Raw genomic sequence first — 23771 nt, forward strand, 5'->3', positions numbered from 1 at the left:
ACTCATCTAAAAAATTCAAAATTAGTGTGCTTTATTTCTGTTCAGTTATGTGGGGGCAATTTTATAATGGTACCCAATACATTGTAGCCTCAGTCGCAAAGTAGACAAAGAATAGGAAAGAACTTCAACTCGCTTTTTTCACATTGTAACAAAAATATTTATTTCCTCATTCTCCCTCCATACGTGACTTCTCGTTATAGCTGTGATGTTACCCACGTCTCTAATGTTATCTTGAACGTAATCCACATCTCTAACATGATCGTTTTCTCTAAGGTGATCTTTCTCGTTTTTATAGTCTTTTTCTTTACCGGTGACATCATTTCACATGCATTTGCACACGTGCATTCGCGCTCTGTTACATTTGTTGATCGTCTCATAAGTAGATATGATCCGTTGTGTTCTTCACACTTACCAGGCCTTAACGCTCTTCCCTTGTACACACACTTTTATCTGTTGGTTTATTTCAAAGATGATGTCTATCAAAACAATCTCCAAACTACTAAACTGTAGAATCAGAACCAAGTGAGAACCCATAACTCTGATACACTTTGCCAATAAAAGCATATTATTGGTATCAACTGAACTACTGTTCCTATCTTGTGTATTATTTTTGCAACATTTCAGCCGATGTAACCACTGAACTTCTTCAGATCTATCTTATCGAACCCGGGGTGTCCACAAGAACCCGGGGCGTAACAGATAAACTACTAAGTAAAATTCAAAATGACGTTCTTCTGGCTGTTAAAGGTTCAAGCCTCAGTGCAGGTGATACTAACAAAACAATTGTGAATTGCTTCAAACTTCTACTTGGTCATGGCTGATGAAATGAGAACATGCTATTCCCATGGATTAAATAAATGATTCTAAATTCAACAGTATACACCTGAAGAAGGTCGAAGGTTATGCTGCCCAAAATGTTGTGCGAATAACACTCAAAAGAAGAATAGTAGCCCGAATACTTCAAATAATGCAATTTATCAATCCTCATTTAAAATCTTCAGAAACAAAGCAAAGACTGTTGGGCATTCATAACTGAAACTTGATGGACAGGTTAGGCATAGTTTATTTGTACCAAATTCAAGGTGCCTTAAACAAGTTTCTAAACTTTTTTCTTATTGGCACTTTTATTGATAGTACACGTGAAACTCTAGTTTTCTTAGAAGTAATCTCCTCCGACTGCAATACACTTGTTGTACCGTTCCAACAATTTCTGGAAGGCCCCATGGAAGTTCTTTTGTGTGAGTGTGTCAATGACCCCTGTCACAGCTTTTTTCATCTCCTCAATTGTCTCATAATGACAGCCTTTAAGGTTTTCCTTGAGCTTAGGGAATAACCAAAAGTCACAGGAAGGTGAAGGAACTGTCTTAATGCCGATCTTGGTCAAATAGTCTGTGACAAAGATGGAGCACCCTCTGAATAAACGTCACACAAATCTTCCACATTTTTATTTCCTTGCGAATAATTCTGTCTACAGTTTCCACACTGACATCAAACTGTGCACTTATTGTCTCTATAGACATACGACAGTCCTTATCCATGAAATTCTTTATTTGGCCAATCAACTCCTTATTCCTGCCACACCTCTCATTATCCCTCACAGACTTCCTTCCTTCCTTGAATCTCTTATGTCACTCAGAATTGATTCTTGATTCATGCAAGATGGTCCAAAAGCAGTCTAAAGGATTCCATACATTTCTGTGGCATTTTTCCAAATTAAAACAGAATTTTATTGCATATCGTTCTCCTAAAGTGTCCTCACGTCCAGATTGCATTTTGGAAATTCATCAGCTGTGATAATCAGGCTTTAGTAGGGTGTATTCCAATTGCTGCTGCAGCTTTTCATTTGAACCTTAAATCATAAAAATTGGTCAGTCATCTCATTAAATGTATAGCAATAACATATACATAGCTTATAATGTGGAATACAATGGTTACAGTATTTGCCCCACCTTACAGTGTTATTCATAATGTTATTTGATTATATACATGTGTATTATATGCTGTACTGTATTTTGTTACTAATTTTTAATGCCATATCCTGGGATTCTACTGTAGTTCTCTCCAGGATATTCTATAGACATGACTAGACGATATAGAAACTGATAATATAAGCTGAATATTACCGATGTCTGTTTGTCCGTCTGTCTGCGCATAAACTCATTTCGTTAGATAGAAAGTAAATCTAAGAAGTTAAGCATTAGTTTTTACTCTCTCTCTCCATAAGTAAATTCTCTCCAATAAAATCTTGAAGAACTCTGCAAAGTTTTCTTGTTTTTCATGCAAGGGTGGTTTATTCATTTAGCTAAACAGGTGAGTCAATCAACAAGAAGACAACATGACCATACATGAAGTGAAAGTGATTCTTGTGGGGAACGAAATGGATTAGAACTTGGGACACCCAGGTTGTCACTCTGCATCGTTAACCACTGAACCACTCCCATAAGAAAAAGTGACTACAAAAAGAGATAGTGTATAAACACATTGCACATATATGTATAAAAAGACTTTTATTCTATTTAGTTTCTTGAACATTCATGGGTGAAAACATGAGAAATATAAAATATGTATATATGGTGTTTGGGGGAGTCATTCGCTAATTGAATTTAGACAATTTACATTTACACAAAAAAAAATTCTGAGTTTTGTTTTTCTAATGATTCAATCTTCATATTTGTATTTTTCAGCAAGACAAACCAGTAATTGCTTCGTTTGCTGGGTTACCGTTATTGGACAATGAAAGAGATGCGTCCGATAAAAGTGTGGATGAGGAGGAAAATGTCCGACTTGAGAATAGCATGCGACAGTTTGAAGAGATTTTGGATACGAATAATGAAAAACTCAACAAAATGTATGGTAAGATGCATAATTTTCACATCATCCTAAAGTAGTAACTCTATTTGCATGTTGAAATGTAAACTTTCATTTTTTTTTTGTATATGCAGTGCTTTGCAATGTATGTTTAAAACTACTGGTGTAACATGGTTAGAACTACTGGTGTGACATGGTTAAAACTACTGGTGTGACGTGGTTAAAACTACTGGTGTGACGTGGTTAAAACTACTGGTGTAACATGGTTAAAACTACTGGTGTGACGTGGTTAAAACTACTGGTATAACAGGGTTAAAACTGTGGTGTAACGTTGTTAAAACTACTCGTGTAACATGGTTAAAAGTGTAACCAAACAAGAAATCAAACGAGAACAGGGAATAAATTTAAACATAATCTTTTACTTAACACGTACAAAAGCCATTTAACATAAACCAAGAATAAAACAAAAAATGTTTTTACTTAAGCCGACGACAAAGTTGGTAAACCTAGTAGCAGGGAAGTGGATGAGGGGATTATGAGAATGAAGTCAGAGTACGCTGAAAAGTCATTTAATTATTCACATAAAGAAATTTTAAATTTGTGATATTACAGCCAAAGAAATATTTCAAAAGAAGTTACATAATTCTTAACAGGAGGTTTTAAAGAGGATTCTTTTGTACTGGATTTTTAATCCTGGAATTATACCGGAGTTGAGATCAAATTAAATTTAAATATAATCTTTACTTAACAGACAAAAATATATTTAATGAAAAATAAAAAACAGTTTATATAAACTGATAATGAAGTCAAAAAAACCTTGTGGCAGGTACGTTGATATGGGTATTAGAAGGAAGAGGTTAGAGTAGATTGTTATTCAGTGTATTCATACTAGCGGGACCTGTGGAAATTCCACAACGCCAGTAGAAATAATTGTCGATTTTGTTTCAATAATAATAATTATTTCTAATGTAAAATATTTTTATAGAATTAAGTCATTTAATGTATTTTTAGTCTATTATTTTTTAAAAATAAACCATGACACACGACTTGCATTAAATATTTCACAGTTTTTACATTGCAATTTTTAGAACAAATTTTTATGAGAAAACATGTCAAGGAAATCATTAATACAGGATAATTAGGTTTCACTAAGAAAATAAACAAAATTAAAACAAAAAAAAACATGTTCTCTTTAAAACATACAGCCCAAAACTGACATCATTTAAAAAAAACAATTTTTTTTACATTGCCTTTTTGGTGATCGGGAGATCCTATTTATCACAAAGAAGCATAGAAGGTGATAACCTACTGCGAACATTAAATTAACATGTCTATATCATAATAATTTAATGTTTGTAGTATGTTATCACCTTCTATCCTCCCCTTTTAATAAATAAGATCTCCCGATCGAATAATTTATAATCTAGAAACCCTAACCAGTATTAATATACAGATAAAGATAATCTCAAAATTTTAAATTCATGATATTTGGACCAGAGAAATATTTTAAAAGAAGTTACCTTTTGTTAATAGAAAGTTTTAAAGAGGATTTTTTTCGACTTGATTTTTTTTATCTTGGAATCAACTTGAGGTTGAACTCATTATGTTGATAAAAACCTTGTTTTATAGAGAGCGCCACTCAGTATTAGAATATTTTAGAACCTTCTCCATCTTCCTTGAAGATTCTGGAAAGTTCTGACACCTTTTGAATTTTTCTAATTCTTTCTATTTCTTTTTCTTTGTAGATTTTCGTGAAAGAAAATTTTCCTGAAATGACAGATAAGATCTCTCTCTATATTTAGGAAAGATAAATTAAGCCCTCATAAAAATAGTGATAAAGTTTTTTTAACTCCCTCCAAACAAGGCATATTGGCACTAAGATGTAAGGGGTTACTGTGATGACACCTAAGTACGGAATAGTGTTTCTACCTTAATTTATGTTGCCTGTGAATGTTGTGTCGAGGAGTTTGAATGATGAACTCTCAGCTAGAATATTGCTTCTTGTCCAGAATTCCCCCTATATTAAAAAACAAAAATGAAGAAAAATCTGTATGATGAAACGAAAATATCATGTTCCAAAAGTCATGTAAATTAATAAAGTTTTATTTTTATATAAGAAAATCAAATTCCCATTAATCCCTTAAAAATATAAAAATAAAACTATTTGATCAATTTATGTGATTTTTGGAATATGATATTTTTGTTTTTTCATGAAATCATACAGATTTTTCTTCATTTTTGTCTTCTAATATATAAAATGCAAAATGGGCATGTGTGTTTGTCCACGAAAGACTTTTTGGGTGGGGGTTCTCGCTTCGGTTAGATTCCGGGAGAAGTTTTCTTATACTTCCTAGATCATAATATCTCAGATTCGCAAACGGACATGGTTTCTTTCGGGGTTTTTTATCGAGTTAAAAAAACTTCTCACTGTCCTGTCGTGTCGGCTGTTTGTTTGACTTTTTTGTGTAAATAAATTGAAACTAATCGAACGCAAAGGTCAACTCCCAGCCTTTGCCCGGGTAGTATCTGTTCAGTAATTGGTTCTTGGTCAATGCGGGGGAAACCCTTCATACTGAGACAATTACTATTTATTTGGATACTGCTAGAGTGCCCTCTTTTTTGGCCTAGCTGCTTTTCTCCCACATTAAAAATGACCTTCATAGAAGTTTTAAAAGCAACACCATTTCTGCAAGTCATTTTTTTGATTGATTACGTGAAATTTGAATACTTTATACGTACGGTCGCGTCATGGAGCAGGGGTAAGATGTCAGATTTTCTTTCATTTTCTTTTCCGCCTTTGCGCCACCCAGGCTAGTTTAATATAAAGGAATTCTGGACAAGAACAAGAATGTTATTATCCATGGCAATCAGTGACTGGAAAAGTTTGTTGTAATTGTTGAATGGAAGGAGATTTGTCTTAGTAACATTAAATGTTATCATTCTCTATCATACACACGCACCATGGTCGCTTCCTTCAGTCTTGACAGACTAGGGATACCCACTGTAAGGGTGCCGTCGCGTGAAATTTTTGTGGCAAGAGTTGCGCAATCTCCAACCACACCTCTCCTGAGTCGGTGTTGTTAAATACCAGTGGCAAGTAGAGTTTCAGGACAACTAGAAACAATGCCGAGATAAGCGGAGAGCACATACAGCGCCCAGGATTCCCAACTGACCACCCATCAGGTACTAGCAAAGCTCATTGTTGCTTAACTGCGGTGATCAGACTGGTTCTCATTAGATCACACACACACACACACACACACACATACACACACACACACACATACACACAGGGGAGTTGTGGCCCCCTAGGTTAGGAAATTAATTTTGATTTTAGCTTTTTTCATTTGTTGCCTATTTACATGTGTGAGTGAAGTTGCGGTTTAATTTGATGAGTAAAATTTATCATGAATTTTTGTTTTAATTCTGAAATTGAATTTTTCTTTTCTTTTTAAGATACGTCGCGGGATTTGAGATTAAATCTACTTCAACCAAGAAAAGATGAAAATGAAAGTATTCCTTCGCGATCCGTAAATTTTGTCACGGATCTTGATGTTCTGTGGAACTTTGTAGAAAAATCCTTAAGCATGATTATGTAAGCTGATTTTATGTTTTCTAATTTTTTTGTTGAAAATCGTTTGGATTGTCCACATTTACTATCTTGGTGATTGTGATATTTACGTTTTGTCAGATGTCACCGCTGACCTTCTTTAGGGACATCTTTTTGAACTTGGGAACTGTTGACTCAGACTCCAAATCTGCACGGAATATTGAATTGCACCCTTGATTTAATTTACAAGCAATGATTGTTCCCATAACTGGGTAGAAATGTTTATTAAAGATTTGGTGCTTGTGCAGTATAATTCATTTTTAAAAAATGCATTTTAAGTAAAAAATACTATTACGTGTCGTGTCAAAATTAATAAAAATTTAAAAAAAAATAATCAACTAAAAGATTTGCTTGAACTATTTTTTTACAAAAAAATGTAGGTATTAGCAATCTGCTATTTTATTTTCTACTTTGTAATTGTAAATTTTAATATTTTGACAAAATCATAGGCTGCAGTTACCTCCCTTGGATTTTATAAACTCTTAACAATTTCGATAAAACGGTACTTATACAGTTTAATCAAGACATTAAAAAATGAAAATATTGAAAAAGGTTATATTATACGTATTTGTTATGGAACAAAGTTATCCGAAAAAAATTCACTTAATTTCATCTAGTAGTTTTTATTTTACAGCGAAAAAACAATTTGTTATAATACCGAGCAAAAGGTTTGATTTTAAGGGAGAAAAGCTAGTAATAAAGATGGGGAGGGAGTGTCGGCACTTTAACTGGAGTTATCTCCCCGTGGCACATTCAACAAATTTCATAATGGCTAACTTCAACGTGCTCTTATAAAAACGTGTTTTTCTGCTGTAGAATAAAAACTACTCGATCAAATTAAATGAAATTTTTTTTCGGAGATCTTCAGTCCAAAACAAATACGTACAATATAACCTTTTTCGATATTTTCATTTTTGAATGTCTTGATTAAACTGTACAAGTACCAATAAAACTGTATAATTTGATATATTTTATTTTTACTTGTAATTATTTTTCTAATCAATCATTTTTCATAATTTTTACAAATTTTGACATGATATATAAGTACATAATGGTGTTTTTACTTGTAATTATTTTTCTAATCAATCATTTTTCATAATTTTTACAAATTTTGACATGATATATAAGTACATAATGGTGTTTTTACTTGTAATTATTTTTCTAATCAATCATTTTTCATAATTTTTACAAATTTTGACATGATATATAAGTACATAATGGTGTTTTTACTTGTAATTATTTTTCTAATCAATCATTTTTCATAATTTTTACAAATTTTGACATGATATATAAGTACATAATGGTGTTTTTACTTGTAATTATTTTTCTAATCAATCATTTTTCATAATTTTTACAAATTTTGACATGATATATAAGTACATAACGGTGTTTTTACTTGTAATTATTTTTCTAATCAATCATTTTTCATAATTTTTACAAATTTTGACATGATATATAAGTACATAATGGTGTTTTTACTTGTAATTATTTTTCTAATCAATCATTTTTCATAATTTTTACAAATTTTGACATGATATATAAGTTCATAATGGTGTTTTTACTTAAAATGCATTTATTTGAAATTGAAATGTACTGCAAAGATTTTGCTCGTGTTCTTATTTACTTGCTTCCCTATGAGGGCAATAAGCACAACGTTGCTCTTTAATGTAGAGAGAAATCCATATTCCCAAAAAGGGTTACTCTGGATCGAAAAAGAAATTGCCTGAGTATAGAAGGACTTCTCTTTCATTGACCGATGACAGAATAGACTAAGTGTCTTAGACTTAGGAACCATCACGTCTTGCGATGCATAAGGCAGTCAAAGTATACCTCATTTTCAATCTAAAGCCAGATCCACAGCATCCCTCCAGTTTATTTCTGTTGCAATCAAATCTCTCAATTGTCTGATTTCAGTTCATTTTGATCTTCCTCAATTTTTCCATCATGCATTCATTAAAGCACTTGGTTGCTAATTCTCTCTGGGACCAATCTTAGGGTATGTCTAAGCTAGCCTAGATGTCCTTTGCAAATTATTAACGATACTACCTATTGGTTAGTGTATCCTTTGACCTCTCGGTTGGTAGTTCATTTATACCATTTGATCCTTAGAATCTTACTAAGGCACTAAGTGTAACATTCACTAAAAGTTGTTTTCTGGGCTAATAATTCACAAAATGATGACTTTTCTAATTTCCAACAAAGTTTGGGCAGATATATTCTGATAGTTAATAATGCTATCAAATTAAATTTGATACTATTGTTTATGTTGTTTCATGTGTTTTGTTAATGCTATCAAATTAAATTTGATACTGTTGTTTATGTTTTTTCATGTGTTTTGTTAATGCTATCAAATTAAATTTGATACTATTGTTTATGTTGTTTCATGTGTTTTGTTAATGCTATCAAATTAAATTTGATTCTATTATTTATGTTTCATGTGTTTTGCTAATGCTATCAAATTAAATTTGATACTATTGTTTATGTTGTTTCATGTGTTTTGTTAATGCTATCAAATTAAATTTGATACTATTGTTTATGTTTTACAAAAATTTCATTTTTTCACATTCAATCCACGACTGTATTTGTTTCTCATAATTTCTATCGCTGCAAAAACTTTCTCACACTTGAGGCGATTCTCTATCTACAAATCTATCAAATGTTGTCTAGAATACTGTTGTCATATTTGGGCTGGTGAATCTCCTATTTGAGTGTCCTTGATAGCATTCAGAAGTATATCTGTAATTTGATTGGTTCTATTTTTTTCTTTTTCTTCTACTTAACTACGATAATGTAGCGATTAAAAAGATGATACCGATATTAAAAAGATGATAGCGATACAGTTTCGGACAGAGATTCTCATGGATGATTCTACTCTTAAGGAGAAATTCTTTAAAACATTTTTGTCTTTCTTAACAAATCTTTATTGCGTTCGTATTTTAGATTCATTGCTTTTCTTGCTTCTCTTATGAGAAGCAAATGATTCTCTCTATGGTTTCAAACACTTCTCACACCTGACGTTATTCTCTATGTCTACAAATCTGCTATCGCATCATGCATGATGGAAGCCTTAATTGCAAATTAATTCGGATTTCTGATGCAACAACACTATAATAGCGAAATTTGGAAAACAAAAAAATTGATTAAAAAAAATAATGGTATCTACTGACTTTTTGTGTCAATTTCAACTAAAAATAATATCTACTTAATTATGTCAGAAGTAATTAAATGTTACTTAAATTAAATATTACTTAAATTAAATGTTACTTAAATTAAATATTACTTAAATTAAATGTTACTTAAATTAAATGTTACTTAAATTAAATGTTACTTAAATTAAATGTTACTTAAATTAAATATTACTTAAATTAAATGTTACTTAAATTAAATGTTACTTAAATTAAATGTTACTTAAATTAAATGTTACTTAAATTAAATGTTACTTAAATTAAATGTTACTTAAATTAAATGTTACTTAAATTAAATGTTACTTAAATTAAATGTTACTTAAATTAAATGTTACTTAAATTAAATGTTACTGCATTATTTAAAATAATACAAGTTTTTGATCTCCATCATAAAAAACCCTCAACATGTATCTTTGGGAACATTTGACATAATAACAAGGCAAGTAATTCATATTTATGATTATTAACGCACAATTAATTAAAAATTTGCAATAGTTACACAGTATTTATCTTCCTGTTGAACTCTCCAGAATTATTTTAGCCAAACATTTTATTTTCAATAATTTTTGTCAAAAATATGGTTTCTTTAATAATTTTTTCTACCTTTATCGTTTTTCGTAATTTTTGGATATGTTCATTACTGTAACATGACAATTAAGTAGAGAGCATTGGTTTGCTTTGAAATTCAATATTAAAATTTTGAACTATAGTGTAGTGGCACTGGATTTCTACCCAGTCATGGCTGATGGAATGAGAGCATGTTACTCCTGTGGATTGAACAAAGGATTTTATTTGAAATTCCATACAGATTCCCGAGTTCGATAGAAAGATTCCCGAGTTCGATAAGATGCACCTGAAGAAGGTCGGAGGTTATATCAACTGAATAATCCAAATAATACAAATAGTTGATCCTCATCTAAAAAGTTTCAAAACATAAAAAAAAAAAAATTATCCAAAAAATCAAAATCTTCATGATCATGTGATCATTTAATTTTTTTTTTAATGTCTCCCTCGTATTTGGTAAATATCTTCTTTTTTTTTTTTTTAATATTTGTTTTTTTTTTTTTTTCCTCAAACATAGAAAAGAAGCTGATGATGAAGAACATAAAAGTTTGATTAAATCGATGCGCTCATATCTTGGGAAATACTTTAGCAATGCGGTAAGTAGTTCTTTTGCTTTCTTATAACCTATTACTCAAGACTTTAGTCAAAAACCCAATCACTCCAACTCCGATTTTTGAAATTTAAAAAAGTCCAATTCAAGCTTCTAAAATTTTCAAAGGCCCAATTGCAGCTCCTAAAATTTTCAAAAGTCTAATCCCAACCCCCAAAATTTTCAACCTTCAGTTCTAGTTCTTGAAATTTTTAAAGGTAAAACAGCAGGTCAAACAGCAGCTCTTCAAAAACTTGAAATAAATTAAAACTTAAGATTATAAATGTGAGCAGAATGTTTTAGGACATATATGAAACATGAAGAATAATTAAAAATCATGTGGTTCAATTCTATGCCTCGTTTTTTTGATTATGAGTTATCTTTCTTGAATTATTTAATCCTTCCATAAGTCAAACACTTACGGAGTGAGTCGATTGTTTTTGCCAGACACGTTTAGTAGAATAAAAACATCTCTCTTGGGTAATTCAACTCTACAATTACCATGTTTGTGATGGAGGTTTATCGAATTATGAGTCGGATACGTTCTCAAATGGAGTACTGCTACCACATCTAAGAATACGTTCTTTAAAATTGCAATCTAGTGGGAGATGATCTCTTCTCTCCAGTCTGTTTTTCATCTCAAAACCTTCATTTCTTTATCTTGTTGCTTTGTTTTAGTCTTACGTATTCCACCTCACTTCACCTTACATGACATGACCTCTCTTCCTGTTACATTTTCGTGGGAATTGATTTATTACCCAAACTTCATGTCACTTGTACTTAGTTTGACCCTTGTCAAGCTTAACATGAGCTAACGTAATCATTATCCGACATAGACTCATCCATAATGTAACAGTTCTTGTCTTAAGTGTTATTGACACAATATTTCAGCTGATCTAACTCCCGACATTCTTCAAGTATATCTTGCCAAACTCAGGAATCTTTCTATCAAACTTGGCAATTTATACAGAATCTCGAACAGAATCCTTTATTAAATCCACGGGGGTAGCCTGCTCTCGTTCAGTGCTGGCCCTAGAACATAGTTGCCAATTACATAAGTCCTCTCAGTCATAGCTGACAGAATAAAAACATGCTACTCCTATAAATTAAATCTGCACGGAATTTCTAACAGAAATTCTATGCAGATTCCCAAATTCGACAGAAAGATTCCTTAGTTTGACAAGATATACCTGAAGAAGGTCGAAGGTTGCATCAGCCAAAACGTTGTGTGAATAACACCCAAGATGAAAATAGTAGTCTACCTAATCCAAATGCATGTTTGTTGGTTAATTTGATTTTGACTCTTTAATCTTGTTTGTTTTACTCTGCAGATACATGAAAGACTGAACCAAAAAGAGATGATTACATCCCTTAATCGTGTAAGTAATTTTTTTTTAAACATATTTTTCTTTTTTCTCTTTTTCATTTCTTTTTCCTTTTTTTCATTTTTCTTTCCATTTTTTTTCTTTTCATTTTTTTTCATGGTTCTTTTCATTTTTTTCTTTCTCAACTCATGTTTCGTATGTTAACACTACTAGAGAAAAAATAAACAGAAAAACAACACCTGATGCCAACAGTAGGTTCAATAACAAATCTGTTAAAAAATTTCAAGGGCAAAGCAATCCTAAACAATTTAGCAAGCAGACTATGCAGACTGGTAAGTTAGTATTTATCTCCCTCCCAAGGGTCAAAAAATAGGATTGAAGAGCCAGCTCCCCAAAAGAGGTCTGTAAAAAATGTCTGGGCAGCCCTGTTGGCATTCCTTGGTGGGGGCGTCTCAAGCAGTTAGCAATAAACTAACCTCTTCTGAAAGAGAGAAGGCAAAGCCTGGGAGGATCGACCTCCTAGAACTGCACAGAATCAGCAACATACCACAGTTGGTAGGGGAAACACCATTTCAGAAATGGTTTAAACTCTATTGACTTTGATGCTGACGGAAAAAATCTCCTGTGTCAGGTAGGCATGTAAGTTCAGTAAAATCTCAATTCAATGTTTTGTAAAGTCCAAAAGCAAAACGGTCATGAATTGTCTTGCAAAGCGCAATTAATTGCAAATGTAATGTTGTCCAGAACCCAACATATGCTGTGCTGAGTTTCAGTCGCAAAGGAGACCAAGACAAAGAATAGGAAATAACTCCAATTCGCTCATTCTTTGTAGCAACATTTATTTCGTCATTCTCTTTTTACCACTGTGACGTCCCTCACATTATCGTCTTCTCGAACGTTCTTCCCAACTCGCACGTTATCCACGTCTCTCCCGAAATCTTGAACGTTATCTTGTCCCTCTTGTAATCATTGTACTTTTCTTTTTTATAATCCTTTTTATCTCAACAGCGATGTCAATTTGTATGCATTTACTTACACGCAACCATGCTATGTTACATAAATATATTGAGGAAAAAATTAAAATCTTAAAATTCAGTTTTCGTGCATTACAAAGGAATCATATGTGCACCTTTTTTATGGAAATCACTCCAGGCAAGGCATGAAGTTACTTGATGTAAAGAGCTAAAAAAAAAATGAAATTGTACTTCAAGGTTTAAAACTAGCGAATGATATGTGTTAGATGAATAGATTCCAATCCAGAAAACTGACAGCAGATCTTCTTCCAAATGAAAAACAACTGATTGTTCTTAGCACAGAAACACTTGAAGAGGTTGATCTGTTCAAATGTCTTGGCTTCATCATCACTGCAATAGGCCAAGAAGAGGAAGCATCCTCAACTGCATCAGCCGTGCTCGCACCACTTTATATTGACTTTGATTGCGCCTCTGGTTTCAAAAAGACATAAGGCTGAACACCAAAGTCAGAATCTACCAAGCCTTCGTTCACATGATTCTTTTTTATGGCAAGTTACCTACACAAACTGGAGATATTCAATCATCACTGCCTAACACCACAGTCTCCATCACCATTGACAACAGTTTATCTCCAACAGTAAAGTTCATGCTCACTGTAAGATTCACTCTCTCCAAAAATTTCTCCTTGCCAGATGCCTTCGTTGGTTTGGTCATGCCCTTCAACAACACTCAGGTGACTTCATCAGAGAAGTCATCAACCCAGCAGCACCAAAAAACTGTAAGAAATGTTGTGGAGGCCAATTCAAAACCTGGATTCTAGATTGATTCTGGGCCTTCACCTTTACGAGGTCTGTTGTTGGAACAGCAAATAGCTTGCAATCATAGTGAAAGCAGCGTTGGATCACCTGTGCCTGGTTAGCCAGTGTTCAGGACATGATAAATTCATTGAAAAGATCCGACCCAACCAACCCAGGATGAATGTTGCGACCATGACCATGAGTCCAATGGTAATGTTTCACAGGTGAGAAACCTTTGCAAAGAATCTGTCTGTGAAGGGCGAATAGAATGTTTGGTCCTTGTCCAGAATTCAATCTAATTGAAAAAAAAAATGCAGAAAAATCTTTATGATGTACAAACCTGTCACAGAATGATAATTTCATATTCCAAAAATCGCAGAAATTTATCAAGTAGTTTTTTTTTTTTTTTTTTTTTTTTAATAAGAAAATCAAATTTTATGAGGAAGCAAGGATGTTGTCTCGCTCTGCCATATTTAATAAATAAAGGAAGACAATTAAATTTGAACTATCGAAACAGAAATAGAGGTCAAAATCGGTCTGTAACGTGCTATGATTTACTATTAATTACTAAAAATTGTAAAAAAATTATATATATATATATATATACTAGCATTTCAGCCCGGTGTTGCCCGGGTGTATGGAGGTGTATGTTGAGCAAAAAAAAAAAAAAAAAGCCGTCAATTTTTTTAACTTTGACTCCTATTATGACCCCTTAACATTTATTGTTTTGGGCTCAAATCAAGTTATTAAGTTAGATCCATATCCAAGGAATCTATATCTTAAATTTCAAGTGTTTAGACCCAAAATTGTCAGAGGAGTTTGGTAGAGTTCTTAACAGCCAAATTTCTGACCGAAAACTGATCACAAAGATTTTCCCAAATCTCAGTACTCTGTATATCAAATTTTGAGTCTGTAGACTTAAAATTGACAGAGTTATTGCGTAGGGAAATATACAGACACAGACAAACACATTCACTTTTATGGATATACTAGCATGGGTGCCCGGCGTTGCCCAGGTATTTGGAGATGTATGTTGAGCAAAAAAAAAAAAAGTGGTCAATTGTTTTTAACTTTGACCTCTATTATGACCCCTTAAAATTATTGTTTTGAGCTCAAATAAAGTTATTAAGTTAGATCCATATCCAATGAACCTATATCTAAAATTTCAAGTGTTTAGACCGAAAATTGTTGGAGGAGTTTGGTAGAGTTCTCAAAGATCAAATCATTGAACTTTGACCTCTTAATCGCCAAATTTCTGGCTGAAAACCGATCATATCGATTTTCCCAAATCTCAGTACCCTGTATATCAAATTTCGAGTCTGTAGACTTAAAATTGACAGTTATTGCGTAGGGAAATGTACACACACAGACAGACAGACACTTTCACTTTTTAAAACACTTGATCGATTTAAGTGATTTTTTAAATATAATATTTTTGTCCCGTGACGGGTACGTATATCATCAAAGATTTTTCTGTATTTTTGTTTTTTAATTAGTTTGAATTCTGGACAACAACTGAATGTTTATTTTCATCAATGAAGAAACATAAGTTCTTTGTATGAACGTCTTACAAGAAGGAACCAAAGATTGAAATTCATATGAGCCCCTTGCATGGAAATAATGATAGAGCAGAGAGAAGACTATCTCTTCTGTAAAGAAAGGGGCTGTAGGGCAGACAAGAGATCACCTCCTACTCTCCATCACTGTTGGGATTGATTTTGGTTGAAAACAGTGGCAAGTTTTTCATTAAAATAGGATAAAAATATTTGGAACTTGTGCAGTATAATTAGATATTTTTAAAAAGTGCATTTTAAGTTTAACAAAAAAATATATGTACTTGCATGTCAAGTCAAAATTAAAAAAAAAAATGCAAAAATTACAAAAAATGAATTAAAGATTTGCTAGAACTTTTTTAGAAAAAATAAAATGTAGATATTTTTGTATATTCTCGATCTGCCATTTTTCTAATTTGAAATGTGGAAGTTAATGAAAACAAGGGAGATAAGTCAGTTTATCATATGTAAAAGAAGACCATACGATAAAACTGCATAGTTCGTTGTATTTTATTTTTACTTGCAATTATTTTTCTACTTGATCATTGTTCGTAATTTTGGGAATTTGTACTATTTTCGACATAACTTCAAATACATTTTTTTAATATCCAATTATAATGCACAAGCACCAAAAATTCTTGTGTATTTTTTCATACGGTAAATAAAATAACAAGGAAAGACTTCGTTGGTAATACAACATGAATCACACATGGCTTGTGGTTTCTTCTTTATACTTCAAAATTTGAAAAGATAAAAAGGGGAACAACTACGAACTACAAAAGTGGTCTCCCTTAGATCGGTATCTTTTTTTTTTTGTATTTATAATCAAATAATTTACCATCCTTTTTATCCTTAAAAATAGGAGTATATTAACAAGTAAATGTTTAAGATAAAACATACTGTTTTGTTAGAAAGTTAGTTGCAGACACAGCCTTAATATCATAATAGATTAGCAGGACTACCAAGTGTTGTCGCGGAGACATAAAAGACGAAATAGAAAAGGTTAAAATTTCTATCTCTCTACCTCTCTCAATCCGTCTCTATATCTTTCTCTCTTCCCCCCCCCTCTCTATTTTTTTTGAATTTTTCTCTCCCACCTCTCTTACACCTTCACTCTGCCCATTCCTCTCTCTTGTTTTAATGTATTGAAATTTACCTTTCCTTCTTTTTTTTGGTTTTACTCATTTTCAACCCGAACAATGCATGTTGCGACTTGAACTTTAGGGGTTACTATTTGGAATCATTTCTAACAGAGGATTGTGGGGAGTTGAGCAGCAAGCTGTTTATTCACAGTACATTTAAACTTCTGCAGGATGGTACAGTCAGGGAAGGAGGAAACGGAGGGAATTCTAAAGTGTAGCAGTCTGTGAGAAGAAACTATTAAAGTATCAGGCTTACTGGTATCTAAGGATCTGAACAGTGAAGGGGTGGGGTTTTGCTGCTTGTGAGGTTAGTCGGGAGTATGTATGTTGATGGGGCACAAGTGTTATGAGTTCATCAGAGCACATTTCATTAAAGTACTTATAAAACAGGGATGCTTTATCTATAAATATAAAAGCGAAAATGTATGTGTGTATGTATGTATGTTTATGTGTGTGTGTGTATGTGTGTGTGTGTATGTGTGTATGTATGTATGTGTGTATGTATGTATGTGTGTTCGCTTTTTCTGTATGTCTACAAAAGGCTTCTTTCAGAGAAGCGGTCGGTCGGTTCACAACTTTTTAAAACTTTTTATATCACATATAAATCGTAATATCTCACACTTAACAACGAAGCTCGCCTGTCTATTTAATTTGCTCGATTTTGGGAAGATAAATATTCAATATTTGTCGCTCCCGCATGTGGGTTAGTCTTTTTCCTATAACATCTTCGGGGGAAAAAAAAAAAGCGTTCAGCAGTAAATGAATACTATTCCGCAGTCAAACTTGACCTCATTAAGTCATTAAAATGTGCACCTGCTAAATCCAAGTAATTAAATAAATTCAAACGTGTTTCCGTAAGCATGTCGCGGTGGGGCAATGGTTAATGTCGCACGGTTTTTTTTTTCACACTTTAATTTACAACTTTGCCTCCACGGTTCGGGTTCAATCCTCATACTTACTTTTTTTTTTATTTTTTACCCCCCCCCCCCACACCTCCAAACACCGGGCAACTCCGGGTACCCCTCGCTAGTCTAATAGATAAAATGCAAAATGGGCACGTACGTTTGTGTATGTCCATGAAAGGCTTTTTGCATCGGTTAGATTCCTTATACTTCCTAGATCATAATATCTCAGATTTGCAAACGGACATCGTTTCTTTCATTTTTTTTGATCGAGTTTTAAAAATTTCCCACTGTCCTGTTCTCTCAACTGTTTGTCTTCGTATAAATAAAGTGAAACTATTCGAACGCAACTGCCGCCTCTCCAAGCCTTCCAGCCAGGTAGTATCTGTTCTGTAATACTGCCAGAGTGCCGCCTATTTTGGCCTAGCTGGTTCCCCCCCCCCCCATTAAAAACGACCTTCGTGGAAGGTTTAAAAGCAATGCCATTTTTGCAAGTCATCTTTTTGATTGACTACGTTTAATTTGAACACTTAATACTTCCGGTCGTGTCATGGCGTAGCGGTAAAACGTCAGGTTTCCTTTCACTTTCTTTTCCGCCTTTGTATCGTGGATTCGAGCCTATCTGCCTACTACCACTTTTTCTTTTTACACCTACAAACACCCGGGCAACGTCGGGCACCCACCCAGGCTAGTATAATAGCATAACAAAAATCTGTGGCGTAACGGATAAAGTACTTGACAAATTCAGTTGTAAGTTACTCTTCTGCATCTGTGACAGTATTCAAATACAATTGCAAATTACTAAGAATTTCTACTCAATCATGGCTGACGGAACAATAGCATGCTATTCCCGTGGATTTAATAAAGGGTTCCGCTTGAAATTCCTAATACTTTATCCATTATGCCATGGATCTGTGTATTAAATAAAAGGTTCCGTTTTAAATTTTGTACAGATTTACAATTTAACAGGAAGATTCTTGAGTTTGACAAAAGACACCTCAAGAAGGTCAGAGTTTACATCGGCTGAGATGTTATGCGAATAACATTCAAGATCAGAATATTAGTCTAAATAATCTAAATTATACACACTTTTGGTAACTTAAAATAAGCAGATCAGTCTTTAAATGGGAGTGGGAGCAACTAAAGGGGAGGCATCAAAAATAAATTACTTTGCATGCCTTATTGAGGTCTATGTAAACTAAATTTCAACTGGAACTGTTCATCTGCTAAAGTTATAAGTGTATGTACAAGCACACACATAGGTTATTTTTGATTTATATATAAATTATTTTGTGTTTTTCAGAAATCAAAAATGATCAATGCATTGACAAGTGAGATGTTGCGTTTGAAGCAGGAAAATCGACAGTAAGTATATTTGCATTTTATAAATGGTATTGGAGAGGCATCTATAATATAAAGGGCAGTGGTGTGTGTATGTTTGGATGTGTAGCTAAAACTCAAAAACAACCAAACAAATACCCACAAAGTTGGTATTTTCCTGATCAGCGTTGCTACAGATAAATAATAAATTCGTAACAAAGCATATTAATTATATGATGGTAAATTGATGCAGATTGATTGAGGGAGGCGGGGACAGATTATATACTAACTAAAGGGAAGTAATTCTGATTTTTAATCAAAGAATTAATTCCCTCATGCCAACTCATTCCTCAAGAAATCTATCTAAAATGTTGTATATGTGTGTCCAAATAGAGGAATGGATTGGGCGGAAAAGAAGGAGGAGAAAAACGAAGGAGGGGGAAAGAAAACAAGTTTTGGTACTTGTACAGTTTAATCAAGAAATTAAAAAATGAAAATATAAAAAAAAAAAAGTTATATTGTACGTATCCATTATGGAATGAAGTTCTCCAAAAAAAAAAATTTCACTTAATTTGATCAAGTAGTTCTTCTTTTTTTTTTTTTATTTTACAGCGAAAAAACAATTTGTTATGATACCAATCAAAAGGAAGAAAAGCTAGTATTTAAGAAGGGAAGGGGGTGTCAGCGCTTTAGACTAAATTATCTCCCCATGGTGTGTACTAAAAATCCAAACATGGCTGCCACTGTCCAGCACACTGTCATAAAAATGTGTTTTTCCAGTGTAAAAAAAAAACAAAAAAAACTACTCAATCAAATTAAGTGAATTTTTTTTTTTTCTTTTGGAGAACTTCAGTCCAAAATTGATATGTACAATATAACCTTTTTGATATTTTCATTTTTTAATGTCTTGATTAAACTGTACAAGTGCCGAATTTTTAATAGAAATGTTACAATTTTTACTCTGGCAACGATGGGTAGCTCTGCTAGTTCTACGTAAGAAATACAACTCCTCAATGATGTCTTTTGATTTCTTTACCAATTGTACAGGCAAGAACATATACAAAATTAGGTGCTTATGCAGTATAATGGGATTTCAAAAGTGCATTTTAGATGAAAATATTTTTACGTACTTATATCTCTTATCAAACCTTATTCAAAATTCCAAAAATTACGAAAATGACTGATTAGAAGATCTATTAGAACTATATTTTTTCAAAACACAGATATTAGCAGTCAGCCATTTTCTATTTTGTAATGGTGGATTTGTCAAAATCATAGATTGTAGTTACCTCCCCTGGATTTTAAAAACTCTCCAACATTAACAAATACAATAAAACTATAATTCGAAAAATTTTATTTTTATTTGTAATTATTTTTCTACTTGGTCATTTTTCATAGTGTTTAGAATTTTCACTCATTTTGACATGACAAGTAAGTGTTTTTACTTGAAATGCATTTGTTCAGAAATCCCATTATACTGTACCAGTACTCCAAATTATTTTTTTAAAGTTTGGAAATTGATCTGTTTGTATAGAACTAGAAAAATGTCATTAACAAAAAGGAATAGACAGAATACTCATTACTAAGGCATTAGTTTATACGATGTCAATATCTGAGTTGGAATTTCACGTAAGTTTAATCTTTTTTATTTTAATGTGTTTTATAAATTTAAAGAAATCAACATAACAAAAAAATATATACTTTTTTGGCATTTGTACAGCTTAATCAAGACATTAAAAAATGAAAATATCAAATAAAAGATTATATTGTATGTATGCGTTTTGGACTGAAGATCTCTGAAAAAAAATTCACTTAATTTGATCGAGCAGTTTCTCTTTTACAGTGGAAAAACAGGCTTTTATGACAGCGCGTTGAAAGCAAACATCTTTTAATTTTTTGAACACGCCACGGAGAGATAACTCAATTTAAAGCGCCGACACTCCCTCCCCATCTTTAATTCTAGCTTTTCTTCCTAAAAATCAAACCTTTTGCTCGGTATCATAACAAATTGTTTTTTTTTTTTTTGCTGTAAAAAAAAACTTCTTGATGAAATTAAGTGACATTTTTTTTCGGAGAACTTCATTCCATAATGGATACGTACAATATAACTTTTTTTTGATATTTTCAGTTTTTTAATGTCTTGATTAGACTGTACGAGTACCACTTTTTTAAACAAATTAATTTTTTATGAACAGCAAAAAAGTAGATGTAAACGGCATTTGACATTAGTTCAAATCAAATTTTTTTTGTTTAAAAACATAATTTCTAATGTTCTTTTTTGTTAATAAAGACAATATGTAAATACATTCATCATAGTTACTTACTCTCTCTCTCTCTCACATGCAAATACCAAGTACTTTTTTTTCAAAAATTTCACTTCATGATAATTATAAATTGGGGACTTTTGACTTTGGCGGCATTTTCACACGATGTCTTTCCACAAAATACACAGCATTCCGTATGTACACAGACTATGCACAACAGTTTGCAGTAACTGAGATAGGTATAGGCAGCCAGTTCCGGGACCAGCAGCGAACACTATAGATTTGTGGACCAGAGGTAGATTCGATGTCAGTTTTGATGGTGTGTAATCACATCTTCAGCTGTCCTCCCAGGCATCTTCACACATCTTGGAATAGTTTGAGAACTATTGCTTCTTGGATGAACTCTCCTTTGTTACAATGTGACCAAACCAACCAAGTCCCCTTTTTTTGGTTAACTGGGATGATCCCGCATCAGATTTGTCTATTGGAGACAAAATGGTGCTAGTGGACCAGCATAATTTGACAGACAGTGAAGATAAAACACTGCCAACCTTTTAAGATCTGCAACTCTCATTGGTCAGGTCTCAAAGCAATCCTAACCTTTGTGCTTATTGTGATCTCAGGACGATACCGTAGATGGGGTTTTAGGTTGTAAAGTGGTACTAAGAAAAGATGGAAAGTGACACACACAGATATTGTACCAACACCCTGCAAGGAGCAGGTATAAACTAGTACAAAATTAACTAAATTAAAATACCTCAAGTTGATTACACAAATAAGTGCAGCTTAGTGTGGATTAAAAGATATGCATTAATCCCTATTGACAGATTAAGTGGGATTAGGACAAAACCCCTTTCAACTCCAAATCAGTGTATAATATTCATCACAGAATGGGTAAAAAGAAAATTAGAATGAAATCATTGTGTACAGTGCTCGCGTACCGTAGCAACATTTTTGGCATCATTAAAGAATATAAACGATTTGTACGATTATGTAACCGTATTACTAGCACAGACTGTTGTCCACAGTCACAATGGTTACAAATTAAATGCGATCCCAACTGTGAGATCACATTTGAGTTTTGTATTCTAACTGATCGCCGTGGATACAAATGAAGTGCTGGGCCACACCATGTGGAACTTCCTCAACAGCCACGATTTATTCATAATGCCCTAACCTGACAGAATATCATGAAATGGTTTGGATTTACAAGCAACTTTCCATCATCATTATTCAAGAAAACTTTCCATCATTATTATTTTTTGATTTATTGATTATTATTTTTATTTATGGAATTTAATTTGAATAAATAAATTTGTTTTTAAAAAAATCTGTTGCTAAGGTTGCTGCAAAAATTGTTGGATCATTCTATTACTCCAGAAAGTACCTGACACCTGATGCAATCGTCTTTGCCTATATATGAGTTAGATTCGTCCTCAGACGAACTACTGTTTTATTGTCAAAGTATAAAATCAATTTCATAATCTAATAGTCATGGGTGGGGTGATCTCTCATAAAAAAGACAATGCTATCCTTTATCCTTATTTCCAACTTCTGGTTCCTTACAGCAAGACATTCGTAGCAAGAACTATTTCTGCTACTGCTTTCTTTTCTTCCTCTACATGCCTAGTATGAAGTGAAATTTCCCCCCCAAAAAGCTTCTTTGCTGGGACTTCCTGTCTGGAGAACAGGTTGCCACAGGACTACTTCCCTCCATATTACAACATGATCATCTTCAAAACTATTGTTAACAGCTTTCTATTGTGAACCCTCCCCCATTAATAATTTGAGTTTGGTTCATCCTCTCAATCATTCCAATCCTTTCATCTCTCAACTGATAGTCATTCCACCTCATTAACCTTTATCTTTGTGTTGTCTTTGAACTTTATAAGTGGGAATCCTTTAGTATTAAGTTAAAAAAAATTCAGTTTATTTATATATGCTATAAAATGAAAAATAGATAATTTTTCTTCTTAGGTACATCCACTCATTTCTTGAAGTTGTTTTTGTGAAAATCAAGAAGAAAATTATTTTTGAGGATCAGTTGTAAGAAACAACTTTTGATTTTGCAGGAAGTTGAAATTGAAAAAAAAAATTCTTGGGTCAAAAAAAGAAGAAAGGCATTTCTGAGAGTCAGGAATGGCAGAAATGAATTTTCTAAAGTTACAATACCTTTTTTTACTTTGATGACATTCTTTCTGTTATTCAAAACATTCTTTTCTTTGTCATCGAAATATTTCTAACCTAAACACTGACAATCAGCCATGCAACAAGCTAACCAGTATTTTCTGGGAGCCAATAATATAATACTTTTACTTCAGTGAATAATTTGTATGTTTCTTTTTTCTTTTTTAGATTGGCTAAAAATTTGTACGAGAAGGAAGCACACAACTCTCCAGAAAAGAACGATGAGATTTTGACCGAATTTGAAAACTTTTCCAAAACATTTGCACAATTCAAAAGAAATTAAATGATAGATTCTTCATAATTTATTTTAATTCTAAAGAAAAGAATAAAAGAAAAGTTGTTTTTTTTTGTTTTCTTTTGTATTTCTGTTCCAAAAAATGGCTCTTCGTATCAGCATTGTGTGGCTCATGTTCACATGACCCCATTGTTTTCTCGTCTTATTGACATGAAAGGTGAGGCCCCAATTTAGGAGCTTTGGACAGTGTTGAGTCACGTTTTGGTTGGCATTACTTCAAGGTCCATTTTGACTTCAAGTAGTGGTAGTACCTGTC

At 32.8% G+C, this 23771-nt stretch overlaps 1 protein-coding gene across 2 annotated transcripts in view; it reads left to right on the top strand.

The window, feature by feature from the left end:
- The window catches only part of LOC145258299 (uncharacterized), a 61139-nt gene extending 37573 nt beyond the window's left edge, over nucleotides 1–23566 (top strand). For both annotated transcript variants that reach the window (XM_080116341.1, XM_080116342.1), the window contains 6 exons: nucleotides 2685–2853; nucleotides 6265–6403; nucleotides 10685–10763; nucleotides 12088–12135; nucleotides 18753–18814; nucleotides 23389–23566. In XM_080116341.1, coding sequence (XP_079972467.1) covers nucleotides 2685–2853; nucleotides 6265–6403; nucleotides 10685–10763; nucleotides 12088–12135; nucleotides 18753–18814; nucleotides 23389–23503 — 612 coding nt within the window. In that variant the 3' untranslated portion in view covers nucleotides 23504–23566. The remainder of the gene's footprint in view (nucleotides 1–2684; nucleotides 2854–6264; nucleotides 6404–10684; nucleotides 10764–12087; nucleotides 12136–18752; nucleotides 18815–23388) is intronic.
- Nucleotides 23567–23771: the final 205 nt, after the last annotated feature.

Source organism: Euprymna scolopes, chromosome 33 (assembly GCF_053919585.1).
Source record: "Euprymna scolopes isolate OS-2025 chromosome 33, ASM5391958v1, whole genome shotgun sequence".
NCBI lineage: Eukaryota > Metazoa > Mollusca > Cephalopoda > Sepiida > Sepiolidae > Euprymna > Euprymna scolopes.